This window comes from Chiloscyllium punctatum, chromosome 27 (assembly GCF_047496795.1).
Source record: "Chiloscyllium punctatum isolate Juve2018m chromosome 27, sChiPun1.3, whole genome shotgun sequence".
Taxonomy (NCBI): domain Eukaryota; kingdom Metazoa; phylum Chordata; class Chondrichthyes; order Orectolobiformes; family Hemiscylliidae; genus Chiloscyllium; species Chiloscyllium punctatum.
The window spans coordinates 42476752-42504052 of NC_092765.1; the positions used below are offsets into that span (position 1 = coordinate 42476752).

Genomic DNA, 27301 nt, shown 5'->3' on the forward strand with positions numbered 1-27301 from the left:
TTGGCACAGCCTCAACAGGCTGAAGGGCTTCTTCTATGCCAATCACTCAACAACTCTTTATCACTCCATACAGTATAGATCCAAGTTACACAGCCTTTCATTACAAGATAACCCCCTCACCCAAGGATTTGAGCGTGCCATCACTATCATTTCAAATGCAAGTTGATATCCTTTCACAAATGTGGAGTTCAAAACTGCAGACAGCTTTCCAGATGTGGTCTCACGAAGGCCCTGTACAACTGTGGTTAGATTTCATTATTCTTGTACTGCAAACTCCTTGCAATAAAGACCCAATCCAGAAACAAACTACCAACCAAACTTGTTTGGTTTACATGGGGTGCTGCTGTCATGATACTCTGGACCTCAGCATTCGCCCTGTCATATTCCACAGCAGAGTACTGTGTGCCTGTCTGACACAGATCATCACTCACATCATGTTGACCTTCACTGAGTGCCACCATGTGGCTCCTACCTGGAACCTTCCACTCAACACCTCTCCTCTGGCTTCCAGCCCTCACAAATGTCACTTTTCCCTCACATCCGCCAAATGGTAAAATCCACAAGCTGGTCAAAAGCATTTGTGTTGCAACTCCATTACCCATTCCATGATGAGCTCATTGATCACAGTTATCTTCAATATGCAGCCAACAAATTGTAGCAATTTTCTCGTGGTTTATTGAGTTTGTTAAGAAGGAAGCATTTAGATGTTAGCCAGATAAAGCAAGTGTACAACTGTGACAACTCGGGATGGTTCGTGGATAGCTGAGAACAAGCAGGTGTAGAGCGAGCGATTTCACCTTGTGAAAGTTGTCAATGTATCTTGCTCTGTAGTTGAGGATGAGGGGACTCTTCCACAAGTCTTCCTCCTCCTCTTCTGGCCCATTTTCCACTTGGAGAAGCCAGCTCGGTGAGCACTAGCTGATGAAGACTACCCAATACGGACTGCTATATCCAAGGACTGTTTGAAGAGGATTGCTCGATGAGGGATACTCAATGAGTACCAGCCCCTATCCCTGAACAGTTGCTAATGTCACCTGTTTCTAGGTCATTTACTCAATGTCAATCAATTAATAACAAGGAACAACATTGTGCAGGAAAAGTCCTTTTGGCCCTCCAAGTCTGCGCCAACACATTTTGCCCTTCCATCCTAAAACTGAATTCACTTACAGGATCCATATCCCTCTATTCCCTTCCTATCCATGTATTTGTCCAGGTGCTTCCTAAATGCTGCTATTGTGTCTGCTTCCACCACTTCCTATGGTAGCACGTTCCAGGCACTCCCCACCCTTTGTATGAAAAACCTGCCTCACACATCTCCTTTTAACTTCCCCACAAGCAGCTTGAACCTGTATCCCCTAGTCATTGACCCCTCCACCTTGGGAATGAGCCGCATACTTTCTACTCTATTGTTGCCATTCACAATCTATAAACTTTTGTCAGGTCGCCCCGCAAACTCCTGCAATGAAAACAAATGCAAGTTATCCAACCTTACTTCATAGCTAAAATCTCCTATACCTGGCAACATCCTGGTAAACCTTTTCTGCACCCTCTCCAAAGAATCCACATCCTTCTCATAGTGTGGAGACCAGAACCATATGCAACATTCCAAGTGTGGCTTAACTAAAGTTCTATAAAGCTGCAGTATAACTTGTCTATCCTTGTACTCAATGTCCCTTCCAATGAAGGCAAGCATGCCATAGGTCTTTTTTACTACCTTACCCACCTACACAGTCACCTTCAGTAATCAGTGGACCTGCACACCCAGATCCCTCTGCATATCTATACTCCTAAGGGTTGTGCCATTCACTGTATAATTTCCACCTGTACTAGACTTTCCAAAATGCATCACCTCACATTTGTCCAATTGTCTGAATCCTTTTGACCAATGACTATGGGACAACTACTCATGACATCAGATGACCATTGTTCCCTTGCCCACCGCCATTTAAAAGTTATCTTTCCTTCTCAGAACAAAACCTTCTTATTTTCAGAACCATTGCATTCATAAAATGGCATTGTTGCACCCGGTAAACCTTTTGTTTATGCAATAGAAAGTGGGTTACTACCATAATTCAGTCAAAAGAGGTCTCATGCTACACAGGGATGTAGTAAAAGCATACAGTTTTAAAGGGGACCCTAATTTCTCACAATCCATTCAATCCACCTACTGCCCACCTTCCTTCACTTTACCCCATTTGGAGCAAGCGTTTTGAGCAAGATCCAGCAGCCTTTGGATTTAGGAATGAGAAACAGGTTCCCGCTGACAAGTTCCATCTGAAAGGCGGCAGACTGAGAGAGTGCTCCTTGCTAAACAGATTCAGGACAGCCAACCTCTAGCATTGAGTCCTCAGTACAAAGTCCTTATCCACCTGCCAACTGTTATTCCTGTCTGTTACCAAGAAGTGTTAATTCTACAGACCAGTCAACTTAAACTCAGCAAATGAGGAGGCTAACACTTGGTTTTGGGATTTGTGAGAACTAAATAATAATAATAATCCCCTTGCAATAAAGGCCAACATGACATTTGTCTTTTTTTAAATTGCTGGCTATATCAGCATGTTAACTTCAGCTTTTCTTGAATGGGCTCCCCCAAATCTCTGTTAACGGAGAGGGGAAACGAGGAGAGAGAAAGGCAAGAATAGAGAGAGAGGGGAAGAAGAGGGAGTATGGGTAGGGAGAGAGGAGAAATAACAGAGTGAGGAAAACAAGCAGATCTGGAAAGGTCAAGGTGAGAGTGTACAGCATGTAGAAGGAAAGAGAGTAGGGGAAGATAGAGATCGATAGAGTCTCTATAGAGTAAGAATGGTAGGGGCAAGGCAATGGAATAAAGAGAGATGGGAGAGAAAGGCTAAGGAGAGAAAAACTGAGACTGAAAGAGAGGTGGTGTAATGAAAATAAACAGGATAGAGACAGTTTTAGAGGCAGGGAGAGGATGAGAAAAAAGGTAACAGAATATAGAACAGGAGGGTAAATAAAAATAAAACAAGAGAGGAAGATGTTGGGAACTGATTCTTGATGTGGAAGCTACTTCGATAACGGAGTTTGTTCGTAATGATAGTTATTACAAATTTGAGATTGAATGTGGTAAGTTGTTCAATTACAGCGTTAATGTAAAATAACAACATCACCAGCTCATGGAGCATTTTGGGAAATGTCTTATGGGATCATGCCAACAGCAACATGTCTAATCACAGCAACACACAAACTGACAATTCTTGCAAAATTCTACACAAATGAGTGGTTATTTTATTATAGCATGTTGTGATACACTGTAATCTTTTAAAATGCAACCGTAAAATCTTAAAAAGAAATGGCTGCCAATTTTTTTAAAAGTCACCTAACTTCACTTGTGGATTTAACTGTGTTCAGACAGAATGAGGGACTGAATTAAATTTATCTGAAAAAGGGTCACAACCTACTTTTGAAATCCAAGGCAAACTTCCCCATGGGTCAATAACTCATTAACAAAGAATTCCATGCATGGAGCTGCAAATATCTCTTTTCTACCTCACCAAACCTGGAACAGTAAGAGCTGTTCAAGCTAATGGTTGGGACATTTAAAAATGTTAATTACCTCATTTTAAAATAAAGCAATCAATTTGATAATGCTCCAGTCTTGGTGCATAATTCAATAATGTGAAAACATATTGGGATAGCCACATTGAGTTTTGAACTGTCTGAAGTCTGTCTGGGGGCTGCCATTTTGTGCACAGGCCTCAGTAGAGTATGCAATGACAGTATCAGGCCATAGCACTCAGTTTGAGCAGTTTAAGAGTTGGGTTTTCTGTTTGCCTCTGGAGTTACAGAGGAATCTGCTCAGAAATCCTTTCTGTTCTGCTGAAAAGGAGCCCTCAAATATAATTATATCAGAACCAGTAAGGAAAAGGGATCTTCACTTGTTCCCTAAGCCACGCTACCTAATGAATGCAGCTAATTAAGCAGACTTTTCAGCTACAAAAGTAATCACAGCTGCTGAACGTAGCTCTTCGACTTCAATCTCTCATCCAGCTAACCCAACATTTCAGCTGCACCAATATCTTAAGGAACTGAACTGAATTTCACCTGCATAAAAGTATTTTTATCCTAATCTGCATATAATCTTTGAATGTGTAAGTAACTTCATTGTATTTCACTCATTAACTTACAGTAGTATTTTGCAATTAACACATTTTTTATTTTATATATATATAAAATCTTACGTTATGTAAAACTAAAACTTGCTTGTCACTCGTAAAAATACCACTTTAAAAAAACATGTCATGTAGCTGTGAAATTTGCAAAATTTCAAATCATAACTGTGCATCAACTAACAAAACCTGCAATATTCCACAATTTATCTTGGGTCCATTATCATAAATGGTTCTTAAATATTTTGCCATGCCAATTAAAATAGCCAGCTCAATGATGCCATGGTGTTGAGGATATCATGTAGGAAAATACATTAATTTGGTACAGTCTGTTCAGCCCTTTGTCCAGCATGTTAGCAACAGATCTCTTTATATTGAAAAGTGATCAGTTGTGGATTGGTGTGTGTCTGGTGATTTCAAATTTTAAAACATTCTGAGAATCCCTACAAAGTGGAAACATGCCATTTGGCCCATCCAGTTGCACTGACTTGCCAAAGAGCATTCCATACAGAGCCATCCTCATAGCTCAACATGAGGTTTTAAACCATGGCTAATCCACCTAGCCTGCACAACTCTGGAAATTATGGGCAATTTAGCAGAGCCAATCCTCCGAACCTGCACATCTTTGGACTGTGAGTGGAAACTAGAGCACCCGGGTACAGGGAGAATGTGCAAACTCAACAGAGACAGTTGCCCAAGGCTAGAATCGAACCTGGTCCCTGGCACTGTGAGGCAGCATACTGTCTTGCTGTCATGCTGCTCTAATCCTTACAAATAAGCAAAATCAAGACCCTTCCACTGCGCTTTACATGCTGCATTCAATCTCCCCCACACCCAATCTGACTCCCGAATAATAGCAAAGCTCCTGGCACTGGGACGTTAATTGGCATAACAGTATCTTTATATCATGCCACATGATCTGTACTGTGATTTCATGTTCTATTACCGTTACCAAATAACCATTGAAAAGATGGAACATTTAGAAAGCATGGCTGCTAAAAGAGCTTAATAATAATGTCCTTAATTTCTTTGGTTTTGGTTTCCAAATGACAACAGGCCATAAATAGCCGATATTTGTTCATAAACTGGAAAAGGAATTCAGAAGGAACTATTCCTTCACTCTTGCTGTCACTGTGGGTGTTCGCACTCCCCAAGGACTGCAGCAGTTTAAGCAGGAAGCTCACAAAGGCATTATGACAATAAATTCTGACCCAGCCAGCACCTCCCACACTACAGAGGAACCTCGATTATCTGAAGAGATGGGTGGGTACTATTTCGTACAGATAACTGATTATTCAGTTAATTGATTCAATGCTTCACCTCTGGGGCTCGGAGTTTTTGGAAGTTTCCTTTTTCTTCTCTCTGCCTGCCTTGCTCCCTTTCTCTGTCTCAGGGTTTTATTCTGAGCAGACGCACACTTGTGTGTCAGGATTTGGAGATGCCGGTGTTGGACTGGGGTGTACAAAGTTAAAAATCACACAACACCAGGTTATAGTCCAACAGGTTTAATTGGAAGCATTAGCTTTCGGAGCACTGCTCCTTCATCAGGTGGTTGTGGAGTACACAATTGTAAGACACAGAATTTATAGCAAAAGTTTACAGTGAGATGTAACTGAAATTATACATTGAAAAATACCTTGATTGTCTGTTGAATCTTTCATCTGTCCGAATACCATGATAGTTTCACTTCTTTCATGCGTAAATCACAAAATGTTTTTTAAAAAAGTTGCATTCTCGGGTTAACTGTAACAATTGGTGTTAACTAGACAATATGTTACAGTTACACGTGCTAATACCAATTATTACAGTTAACCTGAGAATGCAACTTCTAAAAAAAAGGTTTTGTGATTAACACATGGCCTCCACAATCACCTGATGAAGGAGCGCCGCTCCGAAAGCTAGTGTGGTTCCAATTAAACCTGTTGGACTATAACCTAGTGTTGTGTGATTTTTAACTTTGTGTGTCAGGGACCTGCAGCATTGTTGAAGTGTCCCGTCTCCACCACACACCCCCAATTAGTTCAATGGGATTGACGCAGTGAGCACTTGCTAAGTCCGTTACCCATTCAGGAGACAATGCAGCAGCACACCCCGTGCGAGCCCCCTCCCACCACCCACCATCCACCCACACCCCTCTGGCCCCCCCAACCCATCCTCCCACTCCAGGGCATCCGGACTGGACACCAACAGTAAGACTGCTGCTGCCTTTGAGGTGAGTCTCCAAATAGTGCGCAATACGTCTTACTACAACCTCTTGACAAGTTCCACTTTTAACCTGTACAGGGCAATGTTGAGAGACTATCTAGGGAAGGGGTGTTTAGGGTGCAACCCTGTGTAGAACCCCAGGGAAAGTGTGGGGAGAGAGAGAGTGCGGGCAGTCAGTCATTTGGAGGTGGTGCCTAGGCTCCCATCGATGTCCAGGACTGTTCGCAGCAGCATTTCAGTAAGCTGGGTTCATTTTTAATCATTGTAAACAAAAAATGCAATCAGTGTTGGAAACACATCTTTGATGTAATGTTTCTATCGGGAACTTGAGATCTCCTTCGGATAATCTGAAATTCAGATAATTGACATTCGGATAATCGAGGTTCCTCTGTACTTTGAAAGAATAAAAAAAAATACAGAGTAGATAGAATGTGGAACTTTATTCCATATGAAGCAGCTGAGGTGAACAGCAGAGATACCTTTAATAGCAAGCTGATCAAACATATGAAGAAACAAGCAATGGGAGGTTACAAGATGGAGGTTGACACTCATTGTATTAGAACGGACATATTACAATGGATACAGGACTGGCTAATTATCAGGAGACAGAGATAAGATAAATGGGCCATATTCAGGTGGGCAACCTGTATCTTGTAGACCTGTCCTGAGGCCTCATTATTTATGACTTGAATAAAACCAAGTATATTGTTGCTAAATTTCAGGAGATAAAGAGGTTAAAAAGTGATTTGTGAGGAGAATACAAATGGTCAGTAAAGGAATATACACAGGTAAAGTGAACAGACAAAATTTGGAAGATGGGAAAATGTTAGGCTGTCCACTTTGGCAGAAAGAATGGAAAAGCAGAGTATTATTTCAATGGGAGAGAAATGGAATGCTGTCACACAAAGGGATCTGGGAGTCTATGCATGGAAGTCACAAAACATTAGTACGCAGATGCAGCAAGTAGTTAGAATGTTGGCCTTTATGCAAATGAGTTGCATTATTAAAGTAATAATAATGATTTGACTATTCAGGGTATTGGTGAAACTGAATCTGGAGTATTGTGTACAGTTTTGGTCAGCAAACCTAGGGAGAGTCATGTTTGCATGGGAAGCCATTCAGGGGATGATCGGAGATTAAATGGTTGTTTTTCAGAAAGGCGTGGGAAAGTTTGTCCCATACTTATTAGAGCTCAGATGAATGTGTTACGGACCAGGTGAGACCCCCTTAAAATATTTTAAGAAGGTAGACTAGACCCTAACTTTTCCTTATTTTAAAGGCTGTTGTGAAGTGGGTGCTCCAGGTGTGATGTAGCTGGTCAAACCACCCAGCTTTAAGCAAAACAGAAAAACACTACAGTTGAAAAATGAACAAAAGAAAATGGTATTTAGAATAATTTAACTATTAGAAAACTTAAATTGACCTGATACTTAATTAAGGAGCTGTTCCAATCCAGTGACATCCTATAAACATACCCCTTGGCAAAAAGGATACTTCAAACACAGATTCTTACGGGCAGGAGGGAACAACATCCAAAGAGATTTCAGAGAGAAAGTCAGTCAGGAAACATTCGCTGAAGCTTGCCTTCCTTCCCTAGACTTCAGCATCTTGTGACTGCTGCAGCTAAACCAAACTAGAAAAAAAACCTGAACTGGGAGAACTGGCAACTCCCCTGCCATTGTTAAACTGGACACTTAAGTACCTCTGCCCCTTATGACTCTATTAGGTCTACCCTAGAACTTTGTGGGAAGTGATTGCTGGGCCTCTTGCTAAGATATTTGTATCAATTGTCGCAGGTGAGGTGCCGGAAGACTGGAGGTTGGCAAACGTGGTGCCACTGTTTAAGAAAGGTGGTAAGGACAAGCCAGGGAACTATAAACCAGTAAGTCTGATATCGATGGTGGGCAAGTTGTTGGAGGGAATCCTGAGGGACAGGATGTCCATGTATTTGGAAAAACAAGGACGGATTAGGGATAGTCAATATGGCTTTGTGCATGGGAAATCACGCCTCACAAACTTGATTGAGTTTTTTGAAGAAGTAACAAAGAGGATTGATGAGGGCAGAGCAGTAGACATGATCTATATGGACTTCAGTAAGGTGTTCGACAAAGTTCCCCATGGGAGACTGGTTAGCAAGGTTAGATCTCACGGAATACAGGGAGAACTAGCCATTTGGATGCAGAACTGGCTCAAAGGTAGAAGACAGAGGGTGGTCGTGGAGGGTTGTTTTTCAGACTGGAGGTCTGTGACCAGTGGAGTGCCACAAGGATCAGTGCTGGGTCCACTACCTTTCCTCATTTACATATATAATTTGGATGTGAGCATAAGAGGTACAGTTAGTATGTTTGCAGATGACATACTGTATTGGACAGCGAGGAAGGTTACCTCAGTTGACAACAGGATCTTGATCAGATGGGCTAATGGGATGAGAAGTGGCAGATGCAGTTTAATTCAAATAAATGCAAGGTGTTGCATTTTGGGAACGCAAATCTCAGCATGACTTATACGCTTAATGGTAAGGTCCGCGGGAGTGCTGCTGAACAAAGAGACCTTGGAGTGCAGGTTCATAGCTGCTTGAAAGTGGAGTTGTGGGTAGATAGGATAGTGAAGAGGGCATTTGGTATGCTTTCCTTTATTGGTCAGAGTATTGAGTACAGGAGTTGGGAGGTCATATTGCAGCTGTACAGGACATTGGTTAGGCCACTGTTGGAATATTGTGTGCAATTCTGATTTCCTTCCTATTGGAAAGATGTTGTGAAACTTGAAATGGTTCAGAAAAGATTTACAAGGATGTTGCCAGGGTTGGAGGATTTGAGCTATAGGGAGAGGCTGAACAGGCTGGGGGTGTTTTCCCTGGAGCGTCGGAGGCTAAGGGGTGACCTTATAGAGGTTTACAAAATCATGAGGGGCATGGATAAGATAAATAGACCAAATCTTTTCCCTGGGGTCGGGGAGTCCAGAACGAGGTTTAGGGTGAGAGGGGAAAGATACAAAAGAGACCTACGGGGCAACATTTTCACACAGAGGGTGGCGCATGCATGGAATGAGTTGCCAGAGGAAGTGGTGGAGGCTGGTACAATTGCAACATTTAAAAGGTATTTGGATGGTTATATGAATAGGAAGGGTTTGGAGAAAAGACTTGGGTTCCTCATGATTTTATAAACTTCTATAAGGTCATCCCTCAACCTCTGATGCTCCAGGGAAAATAGCCCCAGCCTATTCAGCCTCTCCCTGCAGCTTAAACCCTCCAAACCTGCAACATCTTTGTGAATCCTTTCTGCACTTTTTCCAAGTTTAGCAACATTTTTCCTATAGCAGGGAGACCATACTTGTATGCAGTATTCCAAAAGTGGCCTCACAAATGTCCTGTGCACAAAGGAGAAGGAGGATCAATGCTCTGAGAGCTTTGGAATTCTCTTCCACAGTCGGTGCTGGTGGCTGGGTCAATGTATATATATTCAAGGATGAGTTAGACAGACTTTCAACCTATAAGGGAGTGAAGGGTTATGGGAAAGGTAGAAAAGTGAGGTGATAGTCACATCAGATCAGCACAATCCTATTAAAAGTTACTCTGGCTTAAGGAGCCAAATGGCCCATCTATGGCCCATCTATGGTTCTGATGTTGCTTTAATAATTATGTGTCTCACAACCATAAGCTCTTCAGTAACTACATCACCAGTGAAATCAGATTATTAGAGGCATTAATGTCTATCATGTCACCATGGTGATGGGAGGGTAAAATGCACAACTAATTGCCCTATTTTATATCATCACAACATTATTTCTTGCATTTGTCATGTATGGCGTATCTCTTGAGCCGTGAAGTCAATTTCCTTTCCTCATTAGGTTAAGTGTTTAAATCTAATTGGTGAATAATGGAAGCAGAAAATAAACAATCAAGGTTTTCTAACGTTTTGTCCCCGGTACAATTTGCTCCCTAATTACATTCCATCAACAACAAAATTCTACTCAACTGTAAAAACAAAACTCACACCATTTGAATTTCTCATTCATCACTCAAGACAGAAGGCAAGGAATGAAGGGGAGACACAGGAAGGAGACAGCAAGAGAAAGCCACTTGGTGGTGAAGGAGGAGTGGGGAGATACCCAGCTGGGAGTCAGGGCTGGCCCCTCACTGCTCCTTCAGTGATTGGGAGGGAGATTTAGCGTTTGCTATGCACAGTGACCAATCTGATCGGACATGAACTATAGTGCAAGAAATCCACAAGCCTGAATCCATTACAGAATTGAAGTTGCTTCCACTGATTAACATTATATTTGACCCGCCTGTTCACAACAGGTGAGATGTCTGACATGAAAATATTCTTTCATGAATGGCAATCATTATATAATATTGTCATATCAGGGCTAGGTACAAGTGTTAGATGAGATATCCATTGAAACACGCACAGATCATGCAGTGCATGGATTCAAGTCAAGCTAAAAATCCCTTGAGCTTCTTCATTAGTGTGATTTAAAAGCATTCTTCAGAGGAACAGTTCTGCACTGTCCCTTCCTCAGACTAGATAGCCTTGTGATTTATAGGAATGAGGCTATGGTAGGTCTAATGATTTCTGTTAAGCATTGAGACATTCGATGCTTTTTAAACTTGCATTTATAAGGTACTGTTTGGAAACTGCCCAAAACACTATCCATATCCAATCCACAGGAATTGATAAATAAAGGCTGCATTGCAACCCAGATACCAAGGCCAGTAGAAGGATTTCAAGGATTAAGGAACACAGATGTACATTAAACAAAAATCTCTTAAATTTATATATTTCACGCAAGAATGAAGTAGAATGAGGGAATAGTGCATTGGTTCTAAAGTCATTTACATTTAACATATAGTTAGCACATTACTACCGAAACAGATGTTACATCCATAAATATCAGGTTAGATGCTATCAAAACAGAGCAGATGGTAGATGATTAGGAAATCACAAGGGGACTTTAATGGTGAAATCTGCATGCACTGGTTCCATCATCTCTAGTAAAACAGTACATAAATAAAGCATTGTAAACTACCATATGACTATCCTAAGGTCCAAGTCCATCAGTTAGATACAAACGTAGGCCAAGCGCAAGGCTCAGATTGGGAGTTTACCTGACGCAGCCATTGGGAATGGTTTTCAGGCTTTCGGGATTGCGTCCCATCTTGTTAAGGATGCTCAGAATCTGTGCAAATTTGGGCCGATCATTGCGATCCTTCTGCCAACACTCCAGCATGAGCTGGTGGAGTCTGGACGGGCAGTTCATGGGAGCAGAGAGACGAAAACCTTCTTCAACCGCTTTAATGACCTGAAACGGCAAACACTTTAAAACAGAGGTCCCAGAGGTTGTGAAAATTCACAATCAGCCACAGAGGGAGTTGAATCTGTGCCAAGCTACAAACGCTTTCATTATTCTTTTGCTAGTAAAATATCAAATGGTCCCTCTGTGCAGAATTCTCCAAGACAAAATTATGCATCTGAATATTCTTTAACAATAACATCCAATTGCTAACCATACAGTTCACTGGAAGATGATTGTATCAGAAAATCTAATTACATTGCAAGCAATCAAATATGACATGCAGATCTGAGACTAACAACAGATTATGTCAAACTGTCCTAATGGTGAAGTTAAACATTCACTCTTCTGCAGTTTGCTGAACCTTTGCTCAAAATTGAGTGATAATTACACATTTAGGATCCAACCACGTGACTTACATCTTGGTTAGACATGTCCCAGTAAGGTCGTTCTCCATAGGACATCACCTCCCACATGACTATCCCGAAACTCCACACATCACTGGCTGTGCTGTATCTATGGTACTGGATGGTCTCTGGAGCTGCCCACAGGACAGAGGTTTTCCCACCCTGTTTCAGAAAGAATTGGCAGACAAGGCTCAATTTTGACACTGCTGGAACCTATCACCATAAAGGATGCAGTCGGATCTACAGCAAGACACATCCTTTGAACTTTTCTCTCCGTCTAGAGAGAAGGAAAAGTAAATATACCACAACTGCACAGAGGGGATATTTATCCCATTTGTGACTTACTGAACTGGTGTTAAGTTTGAATACCTTTTAGTTTATCTTTGGTATGTTTGGTGCTGATTTCTGCATTCAGCTCTGTGAGTCACTCCTCAGGAAGAACATATGGGCTTTCAAGGGGCACAGTACAGATTCACCAGCATGACTCTGGAACTCATAAGGCTCAATTATGAGAACAAATGCATTGATGTGAAGACAGAGATTGACAGGTGAGCTAATTAAGATGAATGAGTTTGTCAAGGTCAATAATTGCTGTTGGGTGGTGGCAAGAAAAAGAAGGCATTGACTTCAAGTTTGAGTTGAGTGGGTTCAGGGTGATATCAGGAAGCACTTCTTCACAAAAAGAGTAATCATGTCAATTAAGAACACTTTCTACATTGAGATTAATTGACTGTTGTTTGGCTAGAATCCTAAGTGTTATGGAAACAGACAGGTAGATGACATTAGTAGAAAGATCATTCAAAACGGAACTGAATGATAGAACAGGCCTGAGGCCTCCTCGTTTTTCTGTGCTCCTGAGAAAATTATATGATGAAAAGGTCGAAACACAGGGAACGTAAAAGTTTGAAACAGAAGAAAAAACACTTGCATTTACATAGTGACTTCTGTGATCTCAGGGTAGTCCCAATGTGATTTAAAACTATTGAAGGACTTTCTAAGTGTAGTCATTGTAATGATGTAGAAAATGCAACATTTATTCACTTGCACAGCAAGCTCCTAGAAATTGGATTTAAGAGGTCATGTTACAGCTGTACAGAACATTGGTCAGGCCACTATTGGAATACTGCATGCAATTCTGGTCGCCCTGCTATAGAAAGGATGTTGTGAAACTTGAAAGGGTTCAGAAAAGATTTAATAGGCTGTTGCCAGAGGTTAACTATAAGGACAGACTGAATAGACTGGGGCTGTTTTTCCTGGAGCATTGGAGGGGTGGTCTTTATAGAGGTTTATAAAATCATGAGGTGCACAGATAAGGTAAATAGACAAAATCTTTTCCCCAAGGTGGGGCAGTCCAGAACTAGAGAGCATAGGTTTAAGGTGAGAGGAGAAAGGTTTAAGGGGGATCTAAGGGGCAACTTTTCCATGCAGAGGGTGGTGCATGTACAGAATGAACTGCCAGAGGAAGTGGTGAAGGCTGGTATAATTACAACATTTAAAAATCATCGGTTATGAGTACATGAATAGGAAGGGTTTAGAGGGATATAGCCATAATGCTGGCAAATGGGTCTAGATTGATTTGTATGTTGGTCGGCATGAGCAAGTTGGATCAAAGGGTTTGTTTCTGTGCTGTGCATCTCTGTAACTCTACATAGCAATGTGATAATTATCAAATAATCCAATTTGTTTTTCCAAGTGATGCTAAATGCAATTAAACATTAAAATTAATTCAAAATTATGGGTTTCCCTTTCAGAACAGAGATGACGATAATTTTTTTCTCTGTCAGAGAGCTGTGTGAGTTTTTAACACTATCTCAGAAGGTGGTGGAGACAGAGTCATTGAATAATTTGGAAACAGAGGTAGACAGATCATTGCTAGGCAGGGGATTCGAGGGTTGTTAAGGGGGGATAGATAGGAATGTGGAATTTGAACCACAGCCAGATCAGTTGGCGATCTTCCTGAACGGCAAAATAGTTTGAGGGGGTGAATGGTCTACTTCAGATCCTGTTTTATCCTATTGGTCAGGAGACTTTCCCTGACCTTCTAGCACCATGCAATCCTCTCCATTCATCCGGGAGAGTAGATGTGACAACATTTAAATGCCTCATCCAAAGGAAGGCATTTCATTGGTGCAGTATTCCCTGCATCTCTGAAAGTGCAGCACCCCATTAGCACTGCAGTGGAGTGTCAGTGCAGAGTTTTGCCCTCAAATCCTTGGAGCTTGGTTTCAATCCATAACCTACAAACTTGGGGAAAGCTGCTCAAGAACATTACCCTCGCAAAAGACTGATGCTCATTCTGTCACTGTGGACACAAATAAAGGAGAATGATCAATGAGAATCATTGTCATGAGAGATGTTGTTTGTTTAAGCTGTCATTTTTATGGGTTTGTAAATTATACTGAAGAGTATTGTGGATGTGTGAGAATACTGTGGCAGACAAAATGCTTGCTTCCTTAAGTGAGCTTGGAGAAAACGTGTTTCCAAATCCTTTTCTCGTGCCCTATCAGAACAGTATACAAGACACCACAGCAGAGATGATCACAGAATGAGCATTAGTGTTACAATAAAGGTAACTAATTCATTAGTATAAACCACAAAGTTATGCAGAAACTGTAGGAAACTGGATGCATGAAAACAGGTTACAATCTTAATAAAATTACTCACTCTTCCTAGTTTAGAAACTCTGGATGTAAAACAGGAATTTCACTTTCAGCTGCTCTGAAGAAATTAGCTGCTGCCCACCTGACTTACAAGCACTTTCAGGACCTTGTTAAATAAAGGATTTCTCACCTAGATGCTCCTTCCTGTCACAGAAATAATCTAAAACTGGAATCTACAGCTGGCTGATTTCCTCAGGCTGAAATTTCCCAGTGATTGTAAATTGTAGGAGGAAAGGAGGGGCTTTTTTCATCCAGTAATTAATGAATTGCTGGATTACTCAGACATGATTTGTAAGAATGGCCGACAATGAAAAATTAGCAGCCAATCATCAGCCAAATGGTCCTTTAATATTGCTTAAGTGGGTAATGAGCCATTAAATATTACGTGAAGCCTTAATCGAGCTGTGACATGTGCAATTTTTGGTGTGGTTATCTGAAAACCAACAGAGAAAGCAGATATTAAAACAAAGCCTTTTATTAAAAGGTTTATGCCCCCTTCATTCGAGAATGTTGATCTAATTGGATTTGATTTATTATTGTCACATGTCTATAAGTACAGGGAAACATTTTGTTTGTGTGCAGTACAATCAGATCATAACATACAAAGACCACAGGATGATTGAACAGAGTGAGTGATGCAAAGTTAGCACTGCAAAGAAGGTGCACAAAAATCAAGATTAACATTAGATTTGAAATTTGAGAGGTACTTTCAGAAGTCTAATAATAGCAAAGAAGAAGCTGTTCCTGAACCTCTTAGTCTGTGTGTTTCAGCTTTTGTATTTTCTGTCTGATGGAAGAGGTTGGAAGAGATTATAACTGGGTGGGTGGGGTCTTTGATGATGTTGACAGCCTTTCCATGGCAGCGAAAAGTGAAGGTGGAGTTAATGGATGGTAGGTTGGCTTGTGTGCTGGCTTAGGCTATATTCACAACTCCCTGTAGTTTTCTCATGATTCTGGGCAGTTGCCATACCAAGCTATGATGCATTCAGATAGAATGCATTCTATGGTGCATCTGTAAAAGGGGTGTTAAAATGATAATGAAATTTGATATATATGAGACGCAGGTGGTGGTCACATATTTAGCTGGAAGATCATTTGGATGGGACAAATAGAAAGAAATAGAAGAAAAAAATCCAATAGTTTTCATCATTTATATAAATGATTTGGATGTGAGCATAAGGGGTATAGTTGGTACGTTTGCATATGACACCAAAATTGGAGGTGCAGTGGACAGCTAAGAAGGTTACCTCAGACTACAATGGGATCTTGATCAATGGGCTGAGAAATGGCAGATGGCGTTTAATTCAGATAAAGGGGAGGTGCTGCATTTTGGGAAAGCAAATCTTAGCAGGACTTATACACTTAATGGGAAGGTCCTAGGGAGTGTTGCTGAACAAAGAGACCTTGGAGTGCAGGTTCATAGCTCCTTGAAAGTGGAGTTGCAGGTAGACAAGATAGTGAAGAAGGCGTTTAGTATATCTTTCATTATTGATCAGAGTATTGAGTACAGGAGTTGGGAGGTCATGTTGCAGCTGTACAGGACATTGGTTAGGCCACTGTTGGAATATTGCGTGCAATTCTGGGCTCCTTCCCATCGGAAGGATATTGTGAAACTTGAAAGGGTTCAGAAAAGATTTACAGGGATGTTGCCAGGGTTAGAGGATTTGAGCTATAGGGAGAGGTTGAACAGGCTGGGGCTGTTTTCCCTGGAGCGTTGGAGGCTGAGGGGTGACCTTATAGAGGTTTATAAAATCATGAGGGGCATGGATAGGATAAATAGACAAAGTCTTTTCCCTGGGGTGGGGGAGTCCAGAACTAGAGGGCACAGGTTTAGGGTGAGAGGAAAAAGATAAGGGGCAACTTTCTCACACAGATGGTGGTACATGTATGGAATGATCTGCCAGAGTAAGTGGTGGAGGCTGGTACAATTGCAACATTTAAAAGGCATCTGGATGGGTATATGAATAGGAAGGGTTTGGAGGGATATGGGCCAAGTGCTGGCAAATGAGACCAGATTAAGTTGGGATATCTGGTCGGCATGGATGGGTTGGACCGAAGGGACTGTTTCCATGCTGTACATCTCTATGACTGTCTGACTCTGTGTCCAGTGGAAAAAGCCTGAGCAAAAGAGCTCCATCCTGGACTAAAATCATGAAGCAATTTTTTCTATACACAGGGCTGCAGAAGTCTGCATTTCTCACCCAAAACAGTGCTTCTCAAATCTTTTCCCACTGCAAGCCCATTTTGAGGCTTGAAAATTGCAATGAATGCAATATGAGAGTCTGTTCTATCTCCATTAGAGAGTTCCATGCTGCCTGCTGCTGTCTCAAAGGGACAACCTCAAATTTCAGCCTGTGACCTCACTGACAGTCCCCAATTCACTTTGGCAAGTCTTGTTGTAGTGCCTAGAGGTCAACTGAAATACCTGAAACTGACAAACCAAACTGGAATCTATAGCTTGAGCAAACACTGGCAAACCCAATAGATTTTTATTAAATATGATTAATGGGGATAGATCAATGGCGATGGAGGCCATTGGTTAGGAGGATCCTCTATGAAGGTATGTTCCCAGATTGGTGTAGTGCATCTTGTATATGATACACACTGCTGTCACTGTGCCATTGTGTCGAGGGAGAAAATTTTGAAAAGGGGTGCAGATCCAAGGGGAGAGAGAGGGGGAGAAAGAGAAAGAAAGGAAGGAGAAAGAGCAAAAAGTAGAATACAAAGAAAAATGAGAGAAAGTAAGGGGGACAGAGGGAAACAGGCCGAAGGCCGATCTTGTGGAAGGCAAGTAATGAACAAGATTGTGAGGGAACAAAGGAGGCCTTCTACTTAAGTTGCCCATTTTTTTCAAACGGTGAGTACAAAATTTGGATGCAACTAAAAGGATGATGGAGGATTGAAGCAGCAAACAAGACAATCAAATGGAACTTGTATAAATTGCATGAAATGTTGCTATGCTGATATGGAAGTTCTTTCTGTTACCTTTCTGTTACAATCAAGATGATATATTGTGGCATATTTCAGATGGGGCCCAGTATTGATGCCTTTTTTTTAATGCGAGGGTCGCAATAAGACTTCAAGATGTCTTTAAGGTGCAGGACAGCTGTTTGATGTCTATTCCACTCACCATAGTTGTGAACACCGAGTCCACCTTCTCTTCATGTACTTGCCGGAAGCCCGCCACTTTACACACCAGATTGTTGCTGACCAGGATTTTGTGGGCTGCCAGGATTTTGTGTACGTAACCCATCTCAGAGAGGTACTTCATCCCAGATGCTATTCCACACAGCATGCCAATAAGCTGAATAACTGTGAACTGGCCCTCATGTTTCTGCAGAAATAACCCATCATTTTATCATTTTACTTGGATGGAAACAATCATTAATACAACAACAACAACAACAACAACAACATATAGTACGTCACAGTGAGCAGCTACATTCCATTTCTTCCAAATTGTTTTGGGCTTAAAATCATCTCCAGATTGTTGAGGGAGGTGGAGAAACAAATTCATGGATTTTGTTGACAAGAAAGTCAGGTCAGGTCAGTTAAGGTTGTGTGTGTGTGGACAGGTTTTGTACTTTTGTAGAAGTTCGAGTGGATTTCAATCCCTTTAACCTGTGCTCGGTAACAATGCAGGCAAGGGAGTTGAGACTCTCCGAAGTATCCAACTTGAATTCAGAGTTAGATTAGATTCCATTACAGTGCGGAAACAGGCCCTTCGGCCCAACAAGTCCACACCGACCCGCCGAAGCACAACCGACCCAGACCCATTCCCCTACATTTACCCCTTCACCTAACACTACAGGCAATTTAGCATGGCCAATTCACCTTGACCTGCACATCTTTGGACTGTGGGAGGAAACCGGAGCACCCGGAGGAAACCCACGCAGACACGGGAGAAAGTGCAAACTCCACACAGTCAGTCGCCTGAGGCGGGAATTGAACCCGGGTCTCAGGCGCTGTGAGGCAGCAGTGCTAACCACTGTGCCACTGTGCCGCCCACAAATCTGTCCATTGGCAGCTTTTTTTTTCAGATGGGAGGTGATTGACCATTGGAAGTTCAAACTGTCCATGTGATTCCTGGGGAACCAGTTCCTGGGGACTTCCAAATGGTTCCCTATTACACCTCTCACGGTATATTACCACAACGGCTGTTTAAGGTGTTTGGATCCAGTCAAAAGATAAACAAAGTCCCTATGTCAAGAATGGCGCCTGCCCATCTCTTTCAGATATTGACCTGAAAGATGCCTGAGATTAGCGGGAGGATTTTAATCCACCTCCTTACCGTTGGCCGTCAGAAATTTTGAAATTGCTCCTTAGAATGACAAGACCACTGTGTGAAGTTTTCCCTTCAACTTATATATAAACAACTCTGTCTCTCTTTCTAATGGACAGATATGTCTATAGGCCTTTGTGGCCAGTGATTAATTATTTTTACCTTTCACAAACTAAACACACAGTCTAGGCCTTTATAGTGATAGACATATTGTCGAAGCTTTCAAAAAAAAATACAAGTCACCAATTGAGTTTCTTTCTGAGAATAGCTCACAGTAGATTGTCATTGTCCTGCCTAACGATCACACTTTTTTCGATAATAACAGTAATTTCTGTGCTTTTCCTGCTTTTTCTATTTTGGTTTTGGGAAGGGAAGCTATTCTGGCAGTTGGGCAATGCATCTTGTTAAACCACGGCTACACTGTTTTAGAGGAGAGATTTGACTCTCAACATAAATTCTGGCATAAACATGTGTCTGCAAAAAGGAAAAAAACATGTAAATTTGTATTTTCATAGCTTGTTATTGAATCTATCGGGAAACATTTCACATACAATGATTTAATTTCAACCATTTCTAGGCAGTTATTTAACACATAGCAAGGTTCACAAACAACCTCACCTCCTCATTTTAGTGACACAGGACACTTTCTTGCACATATATCCATGCTTTTTTAAAAATAACTGCTGGATCAGACAACTGGAATTCTTATCATTTTGGCAGCAACTTCATCCCAAAAGTACAGTGGTTCAGGGAGAAAACACTGTGCAGAGCAATGAAGGGTACACCATAAATGTGGCCTTGCTTTTAAAAAAGCTCACTTCCCAAGATCAAAGAACACAAATTACAGTGAGCTGATTGGCCACTAAAAATAGTTTGAGCAGCCAGTGTGGGTGCAGACAAAAGCCGGCTCTCTGTTCTTTCTTTAATGGCATCAGGAAACCTTAACTATATGCTTGAGCCACCAGAATGGACAAAAAGGAAGACAAGAGTTTATCAATCTCAGATTTAAAATGAGGTCGCACTATTAATATGCATGTGGAACGTGAGTTCAAACATTAACTGTCTTTTGGGTGCAGCAGTGTTTCCCAATTCCACTCCTGAAAACTCTGCTCTCTATTTTAGTCCATCACTCCCCAACCTGAGAAAATAGCCTCTCGCAGTGTACCCTAACTCCTTAAAATTATTCAAATAAGAGAGAAATGGATATTTAAAAGAATATCAGATTAGCATGACCCTATCAGAGACCAACCTCGGTTATTCAACCATCAATTATCCGAATTTTGGATTATCAGAACAAGATCTCAAGGTCCCGACAAAACGTTATCCGAACAATCATTTATCTGAACACAACACTCCCTGCCCGTCTTGTTCAGATAATTGAAGTTGTTCTGTAAATTGTAGAGCAGACTTGAGGGGCTGAATACTGGATTAGTAGTGCTGGAAGAGCACAGCAGTTCAGGCAGCATCCAACGAGCAGCGAAATCAACGTTTCGGGCAAAAGCCCTTCATCAGGAATAAAGGCAGTGAGCCTGAAGCATGGAGAGATAAGCTAGAGGAGGGTGGGGGTGGGGAGAGAGTAGCATAGAGTACAATGGGTGAGTGGGGGAGGAGATGAAGGTGATAGATCAAGGAGGAGAGGGTGGAGTGAATAGGTGGAAAAGAAGATAGGCAGGTCGGACAAGTCAAGGAGACAGTAACTGAGCTGCAAGTTTGAAACTAGGATGAGGTGGGGGAAGGGGAAATGAGGAAGCTGTTGAAGTCCACATTGATGCCCTGGGGTTGAAGTGTTCCGAGGCGGAAGATGAGGCGTTCTTCCTCCAGGCGTCGGGTGGTGAGGGAGCGGCGGTGAAGGAGGCCCAGGATCTCCATGTCCTCGGCAGAGTGGGAGGGGGAGTTGAAATGTTGGGCCACGGGGCGGTTTGGTTGATTGGTGCGGGTGTCTCGGAGATGTTCCCTAAAGCGCTCTGCTAGGAGGCGCCCAGTCTCCCCAATGTAGAGGAGACCACATCGGGAGCAACGGATACAATAAATGATATTGGTGGATGTGCAGGTGAAACTTTGATGGATGTGGAAGGCTCCTTTATGGCCTTGGATAGAGGTGAGGGAGGAGGTGTGGGCACAGGTTTTACACTTCCTGTGGTGGCAGGGGAAAGTGCCAGAATGGGAGGGTGGGTCGTAGGGGGGTGTGGACCTGACCAGGTAGTCACGGAGGGAACGGTTGTTGCGGAAGGCGGAAAGGGGTGGGGAGGGAAATATATCCCTGGTGGTGGGGTCTTTCTGGAGGTGGCGGAAATGTCGGCGGATGATTTGGTTGATGCGAAGGTTTGTAGGGTGGAAGGTGAGCACCAGGGGCGTTCTATCCTTGTTACGGTTGGAGGGGTGGGGTCTGAGGGCGGAGGTGCGGGATGTGGACGAGATGCGTTGGAGGGCATCTTTAACCACGTGAGAAGGGAAATTGCGGTCTCTAAAGAAGGAGGCCATCTGGTGTGTCCTATGGTGGAACTTGTCCTCCTGGGAGCAGATACGGCGGAGGTGGAGGAATTGGGAATACGGGATGGCATTTTTGCAAGAGATAGGGTGGGAAGAGGTGTAATCCAGGTAGCTATGGGAGTCAGTGGGTTTGTAAAAAATGTCAGTGTCATGTCGGTCGTCACTAATGGAGATGGAGAGGTCCAGGAAGGGGAGCGAGGTGTCAGAGATAGTCCAGGTAAATTTAAGGTCAGGGTGGAATGTGTTGGTGAAATTGATGAATTGCTCAACCTCCTCACGGGAGCACGAGGTGGCGCCAATGCAGTCATCAATGTAGCGGAGGAAGAGGTGGGGAGTGGTGCCGGTGTAATTACGGAAGATCAACTGTTCTACATAGCCAACAAAGAGACAGGCATAGCTGGGGCCCATACATGTGCCCATGGCTACACCTTTGGTCTGGAGGAAGTGGGAGGATTCAAAGGAGAAATTGTTAAGGGTGAGGACCAGTTCGGCCAAACGAATGAGAGTGTCAGTGGAAGGGTACTGTTGGGGACGTCTGGAGAGGAAAAAACGGAGTGCTTGGAGGCCCTGGTCATGGCGAATGGAGGTGTAGAAGGATTGGATATCCATGGTGAAGATAAGGCGTTGGGGGCCAGGGAAACGGAAGTCTTGGAGGAGGTGGAGGGCGTGGGTGGTGTCTCGAACGTATGTGGGGAGTTCCTGGACTAGGGGGGATAGGACAGTGTCAAGGTAGGTAGAGATGAGTTCAGTGGGGCAGGAGCATGCTGAGACAATGGGTCGGCCAGGGTGGTCAGGCTTGTGGATCTTGGGAAGGAGGTAGAACCGGGCAGTGCGGGGTTCCCGGACTATGAGGTTGGAAGCTGTGGGTGGGAGATCTCCTGAGGTGATGAGGTTCTGTATGGTCTGGGAGATGATGGTTTGGTGATGGGGGGTGGGGTCATGGTCGAGGGAGCAGTAGGAAGAGGTGTCCTCGAGTTGGCTACTCTCTCCCCACCCCCACCCTCCTCTAGCTTATCTCTCCATGCTTCAGGCTCACTGCCTTTATTCCTGATGAAGGGCTTTTGCCCGAAACGTTGATTTCGCTGCTCGTTGGATGCTGCCTGAACTGCTGTGCTCTTCCAGCACTACTAATCCAGTATTTGATTTTCAGCATCTGCAGTCATTGTTTTTACCTTGTTGATTTTAACCCTACTGCGAATCCTCTTGCAAGGATGCCTGCCTTGAAGAAGTTTTCCTCCTCTCTCTACAAGAATCTCAGGGAGTCCCTCTCCCACTGCAACTCCCAGGTCATTTCCTCTGCTCTGAAGCTCTTCAACCATGTTGTGAAACAAACTCGGTACCACAGCCACATTTGCTTCCTCAGTGCATGCCTCCGTAACCAACTCATCCCACACGGACTCCAGACCACCTTTAAACCAGCAGAGTTCAGACCCGAACAGGACAAACAGTACAGACTACAGATTCAAAAACACCAGCAACAGTTCTCCTTCAGGATCCTCCGCTCCACGCTTGCAGCAATGCGCCGTCACCTAACCTCTCTCCAGTCATCCCTGCCTCAGCTGAGGGCCACACTCTCTCAGAATTGCAAAGGACCCACTCTGTACTACATCCTCAGGAGAATTCATACTCTCAACAAACAGTATTTCAATTCCATCTCAAACATCAAAAACTGTAAGTACAACAAACTTTTATCCACCCACCTCCATAACCAGCGCTCCTCAAACATTCCAGAAGATTCCCCTGGCCTCGGAAACGCCATTAGCCATGCGGCTGACGCAGCTACCACGCCCACGCTGAGTGATGATGTCACTTCCGCCCACATCATGGCCACTCCCACAGCCACTTCCGGCCCTCACATCATCGCTGATGCCACATGCTCAGTGACTTCCGCCACCCCTACTGCCATGGTCACCACCACTTCCATCCCCACCAGCGCCACTCACCTGCATTCTGCTGACACGGCCCCCACAGACCCCCCTGTCACGAAACCCACACCCCAGAACCCTGAGGGCAACATTACCCCAGCTCATGCCTCCACCCCCATTCCCCCACCATCACACCCACTCCAGGTACTGGCTCCGCCCCCACTCCCAGCTCCACACCCACACCAGATCCCAGCTCCCGGCCCTGCCGAGTTTTCACCATCCCTCCAGACCTCCCACTCACTGAGGACAAACGATCAGTCCTCAGCAAAGGACTCACCTTCATCCCCCTCCGTCCACGCATCAATGAATTTAATACACGCCGTGATGTCGAACAATTCTTCCGTCGCCTCCACCTCCGAGCTTACTTTCACAATCAGGACTCCCGCCCACCTTCCGAGGACCCCTTCGCCCACCTCCAACACACTGCATCCACCTGGACACCCTGCGCTGGCCTATTACCTGCCCTCGACCTCTTCATTTCCAACTGCCGCCGGGACATTAACCGCCTCAACCTGTCGTCCCCCCTCCCCCACTCCAAACTCTCACCCTCACAACGCGCAGCCCTCCAATCCCTCTGCTCCAATCCCAATCTCACCATCAAGCCAGCGGATAAAGGGGGCGCAGTGGTAGTCTGGCGCATTGACCTCTACACCGCTGAAGCCAAACGCCAACTCGAGGACACCTCTTCCTACTGCTCCCTCGACCATGACCCCACCCCCCATCACCAAACCATCATCTCCCAGACCATACAGAACCTCATCACCTCAGGAGATCTCCCACCCACAGCTTCCAATCTCATAGTCCGGGAACCCCGCACTGCCCGGTTCTACCTCCTTCCCAAGATCCACAAGCCTGACCACCCTGGCCGACCCATTGTCTCAGCATGCTCCTGCCCCACTGAACTCATCTCTACCTACCTTGACACTGTCCTATCCCCCCTAGTCCAGGAACTCCCCACATACGTTCGAGACACCACCCACGCCCTCCACCTCCTCCAAGACTTCCGTTTCCCTGGCCCCCAACGCCTTATCTTCACCATGGATATTCAATCCCTCTACACCTCCATTCGCTATGACCAGGGCCTCCAAGCCCTCCGTTTTTACCTCTCCAGACGTCCCTAACAGTACCCTTCCACTGACACTCTCATTCGGTTGGCCGAACTGGTCCTCACCCTTAACAATTTCTCCTTTGAATCCTCCCACTTCCTCCAGACCAAAGGTGTAGCCATGGGCACACGTATGGGCCCCAGCTATGCCTGTCTCTTTGTTGGCTATGTAGAACAGTTGATCTTCCGTAATTACACCGGTACCACTCCCCACCTCTTCCTCCGCTACATTGATGACTGCATTGGCGCCACCTCGTGCTCCCGTGAGGAGGTTGAGCAATTCATCAACTTCACCAACACATTCCACCCTGACCTTAAATTTACCTGGACTATCTCTGACACCTCGCTCCCCTTCCTGGACCTCTCCATCTCCATTAGTGACGACCGACTTGACACTGACATTTTTTACAAACCCACTGACTCACATAGCTACCTGGATTACACCTCTTCCCACCCTATCTCTTGCAAAAATGCCATCCCGTATTCCCAATTTCTCCGCCTCCACCGTATCTGCTCCCAGGAGGACAAGTTCCACCATAGGACACACCAGATGGCCTCCTTCTTTAGAGACCGCAATTTCCCTTCCCACGTGGTTAAAGATGCCCTCCAACGCATCTCGTCCACATCCCGCACCTCCGCCCTCAGACCCCACCCCTCCAACCGTAACAAGGACAGAACGCCCCTGGTGCTCACCTTCCACCCTACAAACCTTCGCATCAACCAAATCATCCGCCGACATTTCCGCCACCTCCAGAAAGACCCCACCACCAGGGATATAATTCCCTCCCCACCCCTTTCCGCCTTCCGCAACAACCGTTCCCTCCGTGACTACCTGGTCAGGTCCACACCCCCCTACGACCCACCCTCCCATTCTGGCACTTTCCCCTGCCACCGCAGGAACTGTAAACCTGTGCCCACACCTCCTCCCTCACCTCTATCCAAGGCCCTAAAGGAGCCTTCCACATCCATCAAAGTTTCACCTGCACGTCCACCAATATCATTTATTGTATCCGTTGCTCCCGATGTGGTCTCCTCTACATTGGGGAGACTGGGCGCCTCCTAGCAGAGCGCTTTAGGGAACATCTCCGAGACACCCGCACCAATCAACCAAACCGCCCCGTGGCCCAACATTTCAACTCCCCCTCCCACTCTGCCGAGGACATGGAGGTCCTGGGCCTCCTTCACCGCCGCTCCCTCACCACCCGACGCCTGGAGGAAGAACGCCTCATCTTCTGCCTCGGAACACTTCAACCCCAGGGCATCAATGTGGACTTCAACAGCTTCCTCATTTCCCCTTCCCCCACCTCATCCTAGTTTCAAACTTCCAGCTCAGTTCCTGTCTCCTTGACTTGTCCGACCTGCCTATCTTCTTTTCCACCTATTCACTCCACCCTCTCCTCCTTGACCTATCACCTTCATCTCCTCCCCCACTCACCCATTGTACTCTATGCTACTCTCTCCCCACCCCCACCCTCCTCTAGCTTATCTCTCCATGCTTCAGGCTCACTGCCTTTATTCCTGATGAAGGGCTTTTGCCCAAAACGTTGATTTCGCTGCTCGTTGGATGCTGCCTGAACTGCTGTACTCTTCCAGCACTACTAATCCAGTATTTGATTTTCAGCATCTGCAGTCATTGTTTTTACCTTGAGGGGCTGAATGGCCTATTGCTGTTCCAATCTTTTATGGTCTTATGATATTTGTGAGCAAACCACTGAAAGTAGTTGGCCAGTTGGAAAAAGTCACTAGAAAGGAAGACAGGATCCCAGGTTTTATAAATCAGAGAATAGAGTATGAAAATGAGATAAAGTTATGATAGGATTAATATCCCATTCCACAGAAGTGATTCTGGATGTAGGTTTGTTTGCTGAGCTGGAAGGTTTGTCTTCAGATGTTTCGTCACCATAGTAGGTAGTATCTTCAGTGAGCCTTTGGATGAAGCACTGGTGGTGTAGCCCGCTTTCTATTTATGTGTTTGAGTTTCCTTGGGTTAGTGATGTCATTTCATTTACTGTTCTTTTTCTCAGGGGTGGTAAATGGGATCCAAGTCAATATGTTTGTTGATAGAGTTCCAATTGGAATGTCATGCTTCTAGGAATTCTCATGTGCGTCTCTGTTTGGCTTGTTCCAGGATGGATGTGTTGTCCCAGTCGAAGTGGTGTCCTTCCTTATCTGTATGTATGGACACTAGTGAGAGTGGGTGATGTCCTTCTGTGGCCAGCTGATGTTTATTATTTCCTGGTGGCTGGTTTTCTGCCTCTTTGTCCAATATAGTGCTTGCTACAATTCCTGCAAGGTGTTTTGTAAATGACATTAGTTTTTGCTTGCTGTCTGTATAGAGTCTTTCAATTTCATTCGCTGCTGTTTTAGTGTGTTGGTGGGTTTGTGGGCTACCGTGGTGCCAAGGGGTCGGAGTATTCTGGCAGTCATTTCAGAGATGTCTTTGATGTAGGGGAGAGTGGCTAGGATTTCTGGATGTGTTTTGTTTGCTTGTTGGGGTTTGTTGCTCAGAAATCGACGGACTGTGTTCACTGGGTGCCCGTTCTTTTTGAATACACTGTATAGATGGATTTCCTCTGTTCTGCGTAGTTCCTCTGTGCTGCAGTGTGGTGGCTCGTTGAAATAATGTTCTGATGCAGCTTCGTTTGTGGGTGTTGGGATGATTGCTTCTGTAGTTCAATATTTGGTCGGTATCTGTTGTTTTTCTGAAGATGCTGGTTTGAAGTTCCCCATGGACTGTTCACTCGACTGTGATATCTAGGAATGGCAGTTTGTTGTTGTTTTCCTCCTCTTTAGTGAATTTTGGTGACA

At 44.2% G+C, this 27301-nt stretch overlaps 1 protein-coding gene across 4 annotated transcripts in view; it reads right to left on the reverse strand.

Moving 5' to 3' along the window:
• Positions 1-27301, reverse strand: part of LOC140453661 (ephrin type-A receptor 7-like) — a 596634-nt gene that overhangs the window by 24616 nt on the left and 544717 nt on the right. For all 4 annotated transcript variants that reach the window (XM_072548551.1, XM_072548549.1, XM_072548548.1 and 1 more), the window contains 3 exons: positions 17822-18025; positions 12044-12193; positions 11440-11633 (listed from right to left, as the gene is read on the reverse strand). In XM_072548551.1, coding sequence (XP_072404652.1) covers positions 11440-11633; positions 12044-12193; positions 17822-18025 — 548 coding nt within the window. The remainder of the gene's footprint in view (positions 1-11439; positions 11634-12043; positions 12194-17821; positions 18026-27301) is intronic.